The sequence below is a fragment of the Dromiciops gliroides genome, chromosome 1 (assembly GCF_019393635.1).
Source record: "Dromiciops gliroides isolate mDroGli1 chromosome 1, mDroGli1.pri, whole genome shotgun sequence".
NCBI lineage: Eukaryota > Metazoa > Chordata > Mammalia > Microbiotheria > Microbiotheriidae > Dromiciops > Dromiciops gliroides.
This window is the reverse complement of record NC_057861.1, coordinates 649,981,025-649,993,433: the sequence shown is the minus strand read 5'-3', so window position 1 is coordinate 649,993,433 and position 12,409 is coordinate 649,981,025. Positions and strand designations below refer to the sequence as shown.

Sequence of the window (12,409 nt, the reverse complement as noted above, 5' to 3'; positions counted from 1 at the left end):
ACACTTATGAAATATTATGCAGCAGAATTCAAATGAAGCATGATTTTTTAAATGAAAATTTTATTTTTCTTCTCTTGGCAGGGTCCTGCTGACTCACTGGGAATCAGCATTGCTGGAGGCGTAGGCAGTCCACTTGGTGATGTCCCAATATTCATTGCCATGATGCATCCGAATGGAGTAGCTGCACAGACCCAGAAACTCAGAGTAATTTAACTGTATAAGTCATCAGACATACTTCTAGTGGGAGAATTTGGTGCAAAATTTCTCTCAGACCATCATTGCTGCATTGCAAATCCAAACCTCTGCAACTCCAATACTGAACCAATCATACTTATCAAAGTTAGGGCATGTGGGGACCAATTTTTAATTGGGGAGTGTTAGCTAAGCGGCTTATCACAATATTGGGGCAAGCAAGGAGACCGGCAGCCTCCCTCAAAACAGAACAGGATTTATTTTAACAAGAACGAACTTTAAAAGCGCACACACACACACACACACACACACACACACACACGATCAGTAGGATCAAGGGAAAGGAAATAAAATGGGGAAAGGGAAATTATAAAACCTGAAGAAATACCACTGCCTAGGAATCAGCTGAGAATACACAGCAGAGCTCCTGTCACCTTCCAGCTTCCAGTTAGAATGGTGACTTTTCCCTATTTTCCAAAACCCCACACAGCCCCCAACCAATTGTCTGGCCGCTCTGACAGTCACATGGCTACCCTCACTAGGCTTCCAATCATTATAATTTTGCCAGGCCCATGTAGGCATCAGCGAGTGGTGATGACGTGAGGTACCAGCGTCATGGCAATGGCTACAACCAGTGGGTAGAGCACCATGAGGTTTGCAGAGCCCCAGGCCAGTGCACACCGAGGCATAAAAACCTCAAATAACAATTAATTCTTTACAGGCAGGGGCATTTTTGGTTTAAAAAAAAAGTAGAATTCTTGTAATGAAAGAAGAAAAGTATTTGATAATTCCAAATTTGCAAACAAGAAGCAGGCAGTGGTCTCTATATATTTCTATCATTTTTTGTTTTATTAAAACTATAGCAGGATGAAATGTAGCACACTAAGTGCTACATTTTATTTTGAGTTGAAGTGAATTAAATTATAATGATTTTTTAAGCAACAAGTAAGTGGTACTTTAAACATATAGTTGGTTTGAAAGCCTCTTTGGCCTCCCAAATTATTTAAGTAATAATTGGATACAATTTGTTTAAAATTATGATTTTTAATCAAGATCATTGTAATATCACAACATTATAATTTATTTTGAATACCTGTTGACCTATTGACTCTAATAGGCCTCAGTGAATCATCTATGAATTGCTTTCTGTTTGTGAGATCTCTTGTTCATTTTGACCGATATGCAGGCTAAAAATTGTATCTTTTTTTTTTCTTAAAGGTAGATTATGTATGAAATTATCCAGGCTCTAACAATATGCCTCTGTGAAAAGCTGCCAACAGTTAGCTGCCACAAATGGGTCCACATAATAAAAAGTATTCTATAGGGATGTTCCAATTATATTGAAACTATGTCCTAGCTTGGACTGAAATGCAGGTCCCAAGGGGTTCAGCCTGACAAATCCTGCCTCTAAAATCTTATGTGCATCCCAGATAACAATGCAGACTCTTTAGATGAATACACTATTAAGGATGAAGAAAGAAACAGCCTTCAAATTCACCAACTGTATCAATTTAAAGCAATTAAATTCTATATGCATTTATTATGCACTAACTGTGTGCCAGTTACCAGGAATACACATTCTACTACCAAGGAAAAATATGTACGCAGATAAGCAAATACGGAATTATATTAAAAATAAATACAGAATAACTTCAAAAGTCAGAGAGAACTTGCAACTGGAGGAAACCACAAAAGCTTCTTAAGGGAACTTAGACTTGAGATAAGGCTTGAAGGTTGCTAGAGGTTCTAAGAATTGAGAAATGAGAACATTGCAGGAGCAGTGGACAGTCATTGTAAAGGAATGGAGATGAGAAATAAATGGTCTTGTACATGTGAGTTAGCCTGTTTGGCTAGAATAATGAATGATAAGGGAGAATAATGTGAGATCTCAATGCAAGCTGCTTTCTTCCAATACAGAGTGCTGTATTAGAAAGCCTGCTTTGTTAATTTTTCATTAAATGCCTTAGAACAATAAAAAATTAATTGTGCACATGTAATGAGTTACATCTCAAATATTAAATAAAAATTTTCCCCAAAACTCTACTTTGTAAGTAATGTTATAAAATATCATAAATATCTAGAAAGAGGATAGACAAAAATATCCCCGAGGTCCCTTTCAGCACTCACAGTCCTTGTTCTATGATTTCTGTTGTTAAGGAAGTCCTTCTTCCCGGAAGGGAAGACTTTTTTAAAAATTCAAAATTCTTACTCATCAGATACCTCTTTCCTAGTTGCTTCTTTATGCCTCCCAACTTCTAGTATTTTTTAAAATTTGCTAATGGGGAATTATGATTTATAATGAAGTAGAGAAAAAATTAGTCTTAGGACCTCTAAGGTCCAGATACCTGAATTTTCTGGAATACCCATGCTGTCTTAGTTGTTGTAATAATGGTTTGTTTTCTATTTCCCCTTGCCAAGGTTGGGGATAGGATTGTGAGTATCAGTGGAACTTCAACTGAGGGTATGACTCATTCCCAAGCAGTAAGCTTACTGAAAAATGCTTCTGGCTCCATTGAAGTACAGGTAAGAGTTTTCTTTAAAGAGCTTTTCAGGATGTAGGTAACTTGAGGACAAGTGAACTTAGATGTTAAAACAAAACAAAAACAAAACCCCCGAAACTATTAAACCCTTAATGCTGTTATTTTCACGTTTATCATTTCCTTCTTAAATGTATAAATTTAAGGGTTCTAGTCAAGAACTAAAGAGTTACTTCAACATTTTTTCCTCTTGCATGATAAATATCATATTGTATACTTTTGAGGAAAAAATTAAAAGACTACTTTTGATTATTATTAGGCTTCTGAATGAGTGACAGGCCAAGATTTCCAAAGAATATTCTAAAGAGGAATTACAAGATGTCATTTAAGTAAAATAAAAGGACCTTTGAATTTGTAGAAACATTGTATATAACAATAACAACAAAATTGTAGAGACAAACCTTGAAAACTTAACAACTCTGATCAAGCAGTGACTAAGCATGATTTCAGAGGACTCAAGATGAAAGGTGCCATCCACCTCTCAGGAAGAGGTGATGGTCTCTGTTTATAGACTGAGACTTTTTTTTTTGACATGACCAATATGGGAATTTCTTTTGCTGGACTATATGTATTAGTTGCAAGGGGTTTGTTTTTCATTCTTTTTCAGTTGGGGTAAGGGAGGAAGGCAGAGAATGTAAATTCTCATAAATTGAAAAAATAAAATTTAATTTCAAAAAGTATAATAATATTTTGAGGATCCTCTGCCCCATAGGAAATTCTCTTTAATTTTATGACTTTTTTAAAAATATATTGACAAAAAAGATCAATGTTCAGATCAGGATCAGTCACATGATCTCAGGGAGTCTTTTTGTGCCTCTCTTTTGCATACAGGTGGTTGCTGGAGGAGATGTTAGTGTTGTCACCAGCTCACAACAGGAACCAGCCGGCTCTAGTCTTTCCTTTACAGGCTTGACATCAAACAGTATTTTTCAGGATGATTTGGGGTGAGCTCATATATTTTTGTTTGATGTAAAATTTATGGGTATTCAGCACTTGAAGCAGGGAGTTGTGAAGAGTAATTGAGAAAGAAGCAAGGATGGCTTAACTCTTATTTCCTATAATACCAACCACTCATTCTCTGCTCTTAATACCGTAACCATCCCAATTCCCTGCAACACTGATGTATAGATGAAAAATAATCATAATAAAGTGGGCCAAAGTTCCATAAATTCTTCTGCCTTGTTAAAAAGTATACTGGAATGAAAAACTATATACTGTAGCTTAAGTGTGGTGTGGTGGATAGACAGCTGGCCTGTGAACTAGGAAGATCTTGGTTCAAATTTTCCCTTTGACCCATCTATACTGTGTGATCCTGGACAAGTCACTTAAACTTTCAGTTCTCTAGGCAACTCTCTAAGACTAAATTGCAGAGAAAGTGCTGAAGATTGAAGGGATTTCTTTAACGGGGAACTTCTTTATTCTTGTTGATTAATGGTTTTCAGTCACATCCAACTATTTGTGACCCCATTTGGGGTTTTCTTAGCAAATATACTAGAGTGGTTTGCCATTTCATTCTCCAGCTCATTTTACAGATGAGGAAACTAAGGCAAACAGGGCTAAGTGACTTGTACAGGGTCACATAGCTAGTTATATGAGGCCAGATTAGGACTCAAGATGAGTCTTCCTGACTCCAGATCCTGTGCTCTATCCACTGTGCCATCTAGCTGCCCCTGGGAATTTCCTACATTAGTGAAATTGTAGGTCACGCCCCTATCCCTTTATCAGTGCAGAATGGATTAAGACCATCTCCACATGGAGCATTCCATCTCATATTCACTCACATCAGGCCTGGCTTGGTGGGCTAGACAAAGCTGGTGAGGTCTGGACCACTACATGACCTATCAAATTGTGTCTTTGTCCTCTAGCCTATTAGAAGTAAGCCCTGAAATTGACAATTACATAATCTCCTTTTTCATGAATGCAAAAGCCTGGAACCACACAATAAATGATGGCACAAATAAATGAGGTGTGTTTGTAAGTGACTCGATGCTATTGTGGCCTTTATTTTCTTTTATGCTCAGTTCTTGTCTCTGCACAGTAGGATGCTCATATAAATCACATTACTTGAATAGTCCACTAAATTGCAGTACTCTCTCTCTAAAGTAGAGAACAAATAAACTTCTGGGCTGAGTGAGAACATGCTGTGAATATCTTAGTGTATAAGGGAACTGTAGATGAGTAATAGATTTAAGGTGTTAAGTGGGATTTCATTAGATTATGCAAATTTAGAATTTCTAGCATAGCAAACATTAGCAAGTTAAAAACAACTCATAATATACCTGCTGCCAGCAATGGGCAGACTAACTAACTTTCTTGTCAGATGATTCCATATATATCAAATCCACACCCACATACTAAAAATCCCTTTTTTTTCTCCCTCTACTTTAGCCCTCCTCAATATAAGAGTATTACTCTAGACCGAGGACCAGATGGTCTGGGCTTCAGTATAGTGGGAGGATATGGCAGCCCTCATGGAGACTTACCCATTTATGTTAAGACAGTATTTGCAAAGGTAAGAATACACATTTTAACCGTCTCCTTCTCCCCTAAACATTCATTATTAGTGGTCAGCAGCTGGCTTATTAGTTTATGGCCTGAGGTAAATGCCAAATGGCCAGCAGTTGATCATTTTCTTTGGGAACTCCCTATAGGAACGAGCTGTTAAATATTTTTGTCCAATTTGATGCCTAGTTACATTTAAAGGGAAATGAGCCTAAATTGAAATTGCATATAATGCTATGGAAATACTCTATAGAAATGTCATTAAAATTCATTCACTCATTGGGACCTCTCCTTTTATCATTGAAAACAGAACATAATTGTACATGGTATCCTTCAAGTCTAAAAGAAGTCATTAAAGTCTTATTAAAGTTTTCAGCTTTAGTAGTTTAAATATTTTATTATACACAGGTAAACCCCAGAAAAAAAACTGTCATAGAGCTTCAGGCCTGGAGTCAGGAAGACTTGAGTTCAAATTTGGGGCCAGATATTTCCTGGCTCTATAAATAGCCCCTTTCTCCTTAGTTTGTTATTAGAATAAAATGAGATAATAATTGTGAAGCACTTAGCATACATAGTGTCTGTCACATAGTAAGTGCTATATAAATGTCTGCTATTATAAGGATACCCTATCCTTTCAGGCAATCAGTCAACACACAGTAAGTTTTTACTATAGGCCAGGTTCTGTCCTAAGTTATTGAAAATAAATAACAAAATAGCATTAATAAGCTAAACCCTGAAACATAAAAATATTTTTGTCATCATCATATCATTGTTGTACTCAATGAGGCCCATTATTTCATTGCTATGAGTTCTCTCTTCAGTAATCCCAATTTGTATTCTATCTTTTCTTCAGTAGACAGTTTCAGTGAGTTTCTGTGACAAAAACAACACCAAAAACCAACCCTAACCTAATTTCATCACCAGACATCCAACCCTTGATGATGTTTTTCTTCAAACTTATCTAAGCTGGTCCCTGTATGAGAGATACACAATCTCTTGCCAAACCAGTTTGGTAGGACCTTCCATAGTTCATGCTTTATTAAAATAGTTTTTGAGAATCAAGAATCCTGCCTGCACTAAAATGAGGGAGGCTTCCAGTTCCAAGTTCATAGAATAAAATATCAAATTAGAATTTTAGTCCCTGCAAAGAACCTCGGAGGACATCTGGACCAACTTCCTTATTTTAAAGTGGAGAAAACTGAAGCACAGCAAGCAGTCGTGGCTTGTCCAAGGTCATAGTTACTGATAGACCTTGGACTAGACCCCATCACTCTTCATTTCTGATCCCCCCACTCCCTGCACTCTTTCTGCTACATTTTATCACTTTCACTGGCAGTCTGAAATACACACCATACACTTTCTCATGCCTTTGTTTATAACATTCCCATCATAGAACCTTCCCATGTAGAAGCCACATCATAGAATGAGTGGCTACAGTTGCAATTAGTAATAATGCATTTTTAAGGCTTCTTACCCAATGGATCTTTGGACTTTTTACTTATAAATGTCAGGGGACTTGTGATATCATAATGGGAGTAGTCCTTCCATCAGTGCAAATCACAACATATCCATACTTTCTTAGACTGTACAAATCTTGAATCTTGTCTGCATTCTCTCCATACAGAAACTCCCCAATGTATATTACAGTCCCTCCTCGAAGTCAGGAGCTTTTGATTTGTTTTGTTTTGTTTTTTGAGGGATACCTTTGGCAGTCTGAAACTTACAGACCCCTTTTCAGAGCAATGTTTTTTTAATACATAAAATAAAAAATATAGCATTATAAAAGAAATGAATTATATTGAAATATAGTTATCAAAACCCCCCTTTTTTTAAAAAGAAACAAACAAGTTCACATAAAGAGCACCAATCCTATGCCTTTAAAAAAATGATCTATGGGTACTAATTGCTTTTGGATTGTCCATCCTTCCTCTCTCCATCTTGATACATAACGGACTTTCAACTCCTTTTATGATCATATATTTCCTTGATAATGTCCTTTACATTACTATGTTGTAGTCATGTGCCCCCCTTTATATGCCCCCTGACCACTACAAAGTGTTTCTCTGTTGTCCTTTGGCTTAAAGCATATCTGATTCTTGAAAGATTCTTGTGCTGTATTCTATTATTGTTATTACAGTGTCTGGTAAGCCTAAGAAACAAATAAGACCACTAAGCATGGACTAGGAATAGACATAAGTGTGAATAGAAATAGGAAGTGAAACTATTAAAATATTTTCATTTTTGTGTCTCAGAATGCCCTGATATCATACCCTCTAACCATTCAATTGAATGTGTACTGTCTTAATGATCCACTAGTGGAAAGGGTCATGAGAAGGAAGGAAAGGATAAAAGGCTAAAGCCCAAGGTCTCAGTGTTTGGAGAATAAACCACCCAATCTATGGGGAAAATATTTTTTTGACAGACACCTGGACAGAATTTCCTATATAGAAAAAAACAAATTAGAATTCCACAACCTTACAGCCCAGGAGGCTGATGTCAGATCTGTTAACAAAATTTAACATGAGATTTCCAAAGAGTATGCTGCAGTGCCTGCATGCATATGGAAGTTAATTTCTGTTGTGTTAGAAATCACCATTGTTTTCACTGACTTCACGTTCCCTACCTGAAAGCATGCTAGCTTCAGGTGTAATTATCCAAATATATTTAAGCTATCTATCCCTTCCTCCAAAAATACAAACCATATAGTTATAGATGAAAAAAATTCAGTGTGTTTCTTTAGCTTAGGCAAGATTTATTTAAGACAAGGTGGCTAGAGTATACATTAAAGTGTTTTTAAATTATGGTTTAATCATAAGTTTTCTAGGTTTTTAAAGATCTTGTTCACAGTTGCACAGCTCTTACCATGAACATGCCTCAATAGGCTCTTTAATTCAACTTGTCCAAAACTTAACTCACTATTTCCCCACCCCCAAACCCCCTCCCTTCTTCCTGAACTCCTGAATACCATCAAGGGCACAAGTCTTTCCACTACACATAGTCACCTATAGACTCCAGGGAAGTGGTGACTCAAGGTCAGTTCAAAACCACCCAAAGACTTGAAATCAGCTCTAAATTTAGAGTTAAGATTTCTGCCCAGTCTTTCTTAGCTAACTTTCCACAAAAGTGAGCTTCTTATTGCTTTATGTTTATTCAGAAGTTTGCAGTAAAGACAGGGTTAGACAGGAAAGAATTTTTGCTTTAGCATTGCTAAAAGTCTCCTACCCAATTCTTTCTATCCTTTTTGTAGATTCTGATACAGGTTGTGGAATCTTGGTATGATTAATCTTTTTTTTTTTTTAAAGTGAGGCAATTGGGGTTAAATGACTTGCCCAGGGTCACTCAGCTAGTAAGTGTTAAGTGTCTGAGGCTGGATTTGAACTCAGGTCCTCCTGACTCCAGGGCCGGTGCTCTATCTACTGTGCCACCTAGGTGCCCCATGATTAATCCTTTATTCAGGGTAAACCACCCTGCCCCACAGTTTTCTCATTTGTAAAATGAATGGACCAGACTAAATGGCCTCTGAGGTCCCTTCCAGCTGTAGAATTGTCAGCCTCTTATCCTACAGTGGTGTTCATTTTTATCAAAAGGAATTCCTGTGAATTTCTATGAAGAGTCATGCTAAGGTATTATAAGGTAAAGTGGAAGGAGCATTGGACTTGGAGCTGGAAGGCTTCCTTCAGTTTAAGTCTTTGTAATATCTGTATGACCGCGTAACCTTGGGCAAATCACTCCATTTCCCAGGGCCTCAGGTTCCTGATCTGTTAAATGGAGATTGGACCAGATGTTCTCTCTATCCCATAGTAAAACCACTAAGTTTTAGCTCACATTGATATCTCAGCTTTAATCTAAAGTAAAGGGGTTTTTCCCCTTCTATTAGCACATATATCACTATCAGATCAAGTGTCCATGGTCCAGTGAGAATAATGTGGATATAATGTAATAAAGTTACACCCTGGTTTAGGTCTTCACTGTTGTGCAACTACAAGGCAATGCAATGGTTTTTGGTTTAATACATGATGTCTTTTCATCACAATCTTGAGGGAAAGCAACTTTCAGTATACACAAACCCCTCCTCTCTCCTGACTGACCTCACCTTTTAACAAAATGTAATTATCTAAAACACTTGATAGCATCTCGTGGTGTATGCACTATTCTGCCCCAAGTAGTTTCTCTCCCTTACTATCTTAAGAAGGTAGTTATGTTTCATTCTCTAGTCTTTAGGACTATCAGTGGTTTTTCCTTTATTTAGAGTTCCAGTTCTTTATAGTGATCTTTTCATTTACATTGTTTGTCATTGTGTTGATTAACCTTTGGTTTCTGCTTATTTCATTTTGTATCAGTCTATACAAATCTTCCCGTTTCTATGGATTACTCGTATTCATTTCCCATTCCATAATAGTATTCAGCCATTATGGAATCCATGAACATCCATTTAGTTTTTGGTTCTTTTACTATCATAAAGTGTGCTAGTACAAATTTATTGACATAGATTGGGCCTTTGAACTTCCTTAGGAGTCCAATAGTGGAAAGGCAGGGTTTTCTGGAGACAAATAACCCTCTTTGTCATTGCAGGGAGCTGCCGCTGAAGATGGGCGTTTGAAAAGGGGTGATCAGATAATTGCTGTCAATGGGCAGAGCTTGGAAGGGGTGACCCATGAGGAAGCAGTTGCCATCCTGAAGAGGACAAAAGGCACTGTCACTCTGACCATTCTCTCCTGACCTGAGCTGTCCTAGTTGGGTCATCAGAACACCACGTTGAATATTCCTTCTACTTAGTAAAGAGAATAGTTTTGGTTTTTTTCTGTTACTTTTTTTCCACCTCATCTTTACTTAACTCTCCAGTTGTGCCAGAGGACAGTGACATTCAATGATACACTTTTTCCTCATTTTAAAAATATTTGTCATATAGTCAATTCCTGTGGTGTCTTTGTGGACCTAGTATTGAATATGTTTACTTGGCCATTATCCCCTGTTATTCCCCTTTTCACCCCCTAGTTATTGTTTTTAATCCCCAAGGAGGAAATATGTAAGTAACCCCATAGTGTCTCTGCAAAGATATATGAAATTTTGTAAAGGATAAAGCAGAAATATTATGTGGTAAAATAGTTCCTAGAGACATAAAAATATATGGACTTTTTGAGGGGTAAGTGTTGGTAGAATTCAGGGTAAAAAAGGAAATGTAGGTTTTTAAAAAGTTGTGTCTGATCTGGCAAACATTCCATCTCCTACTGCAAACACATATACAAATTGTTCTCTGGTGTGCAAAGCTGCAATGAATTTTTTCAGTAATGCCCTTAGCTTAAGTATTGCACAATTTGGATGAGGATTTCTCTTTGCCCTCTATCCATTACTGCTGAATCAGGCTTTCTAAACTTAGGTTGGGGACAGTCAGGATATAAAACAGCATCTCTAAATGTTTTTGAAGAAAAAATGTTTTACAGCTCTTAGGAATTTTCCTGTTCACTAATGACCTATTCTAGGATAGATTCCCATTGCTGTAGGCATTTGCTTCCACTACTCTGCAATATATATTTTTCTGCAGGAAGCAGCCAGGCTAAAAATGGAGTGGCATATAGAAAACCTGAAATATTTCAAGTGCTAGTTTTAACTACCAAGGCAACACTAAAAATGTGTTAATGATCTGGGTGATTGGCTTAACAATTAGTATTAATTTTAATGTCTGAAAACAACAGTGTGTTAGTAATTATTTTGGTGATAAGCCATTAGTAAATTCATAGAAAAATTAAGGGGATTAACATAACTTCATTTCATTACTTCCTATTAACATCTTATAGTACAATAGCCTCAGACCAAGGAAAACAGATGGGACTGTTTATTGAGACAACTGGTGAGGCATTATCATGTGTTCTTTCCCATTTTAGAGCGTGAAACTCCTACATTAGAATATGTAAAGTCACTTTAAATATTATCTATATTTGTAACAGAAGTAGTGTACAGATATTTTATTACTGCATTCTTGTGCAAATGCAGAACTGAAGTGAATAAATATGAGGCTGTCTCACTGGTGTACAAATAAAGAAACAGATGTATGTTTTGTTTTAATGGGAAGATGCCTTTTTCATTCTGTTGTTTAAGATTTAAGATTTTAAATTATGTTTTTATCATGTCTAATTGGACACATGATGTCTTTCGTTATAATCCACAAATCCTAGGATATCATTATTATGGAAAACTCAACATTGTTCACTTCCATTAATGACTCAAAAATAGGGCTGTAATGGAGTCCTGATGGAGTGAAGAAAGGTAGAGAACGTTTTAGGGAGAGAAGAGTGCTGTGGATGTACACACACACACACACACACACACACACACACACACACACACACACACACACACACACGTGCCCATGCATATGCACACCAGAAAAACTAATGAAGTGGAAACATAGCATTTGTTTTTTTAATGCTTCTCAGGAATCTGGAGTGGGTATACCCTCTGTACAAATTATTAATAATTCATATGTTTATACAAACTAATGAACAAAACTTACCCATTGCAACCCTCTCCAAACAGTCTCATAACAAAGAAATGTGGTTTTAGGTACCCAGCAAAGGGCAACATCTGCAGTCTTTTGTCTTACTGAGTTTCTCAATGACCCCACCAGCAGCTCAACAGTCACATGGAAGCCCCATTCTGTACCGAAACACATGTATGCTCCCTACCCCAACCCCTACCACAGTTTGGGTCCCACATGGATGATATTTCTCCACAAGAGAATGTGTCTTGGGATATTATTTTTGTAACACTTGTAAACTTGTGGTCAGCTTATCCAAATGCATCTGCTAGTCCCACCCCCTGAGCATCAACAGATAACCTTCTAGTGTCTCCTTGGTCTTTATTTAGTGCCTCTGGGCATCACTTGCTATCTTGTGTCATAGATTAATTCACCAGAATAACTCATACCTCTTTTGGCCTGTGCACTCCCATCCCTTTGGAGCCTAAATTTTGCTTTTCTTCTCAGCATATCTCCAAAAACCTCATTGAATAAATAGACAGAATGCAGTTATTAAAGTGAAATTACTAACTTGCTGTTTTATTCCCACTGTGGTAGAATCTAAAATGTTAATCCCCTCTATCCTTTCCTGTGTTCTATTTATTCTTTCATCTTTGTTCAAGTAGTGGGGAACAGGAAGAATTTTTGTGGAGAAGCACTACTA

The 12,409-nt window shown here is 37.0% G+C and overlaps 1 protein-coding gene across 9 annotated transcripts in view; it reads left to right on the top strand.

Moving 5' to 3' along the window:
* The window catches only part of MPDZ (multiple PDZ domain crumbs cell polarity complex component), a 220,961-nt gene extending 209,661 nt beyond the window's left edge, over positions 1 to 11,300 (top strand). For all 9 annotated transcript variants that reach the window (XM_043979442.1, XM_043979441.1, XM_043979448.1 and 6 more), the window contains 5 exons: positions 82 to 204; positions 2,611 to 2,715; positions 3,561 to 3,673; positions 5,118 to 5,241; positions 9,804 to 11,300. In XM_043979442.1, the coding sequence (XP_043835377.1) occupies positions 82 to 204; positions 2,611 to 2,715; positions 3,561 to 3,673; positions 5,118 to 5,241; positions 9,804 to 9,950 (612 nt within the window). In that variant the 3' untranslated portion in view covers positions 9,951 to 11,300. The remainder of the gene's footprint in view (positions 1 to 81; positions 205 to 2,610; positions 2,716 to 3,560; positions 3,674 to 5,117; positions 5,242 to 9,803) is intronic.
* The last annotated feature ends 1,109 nt before the right edge of the window (positions 11,301 to 12,409 follow it).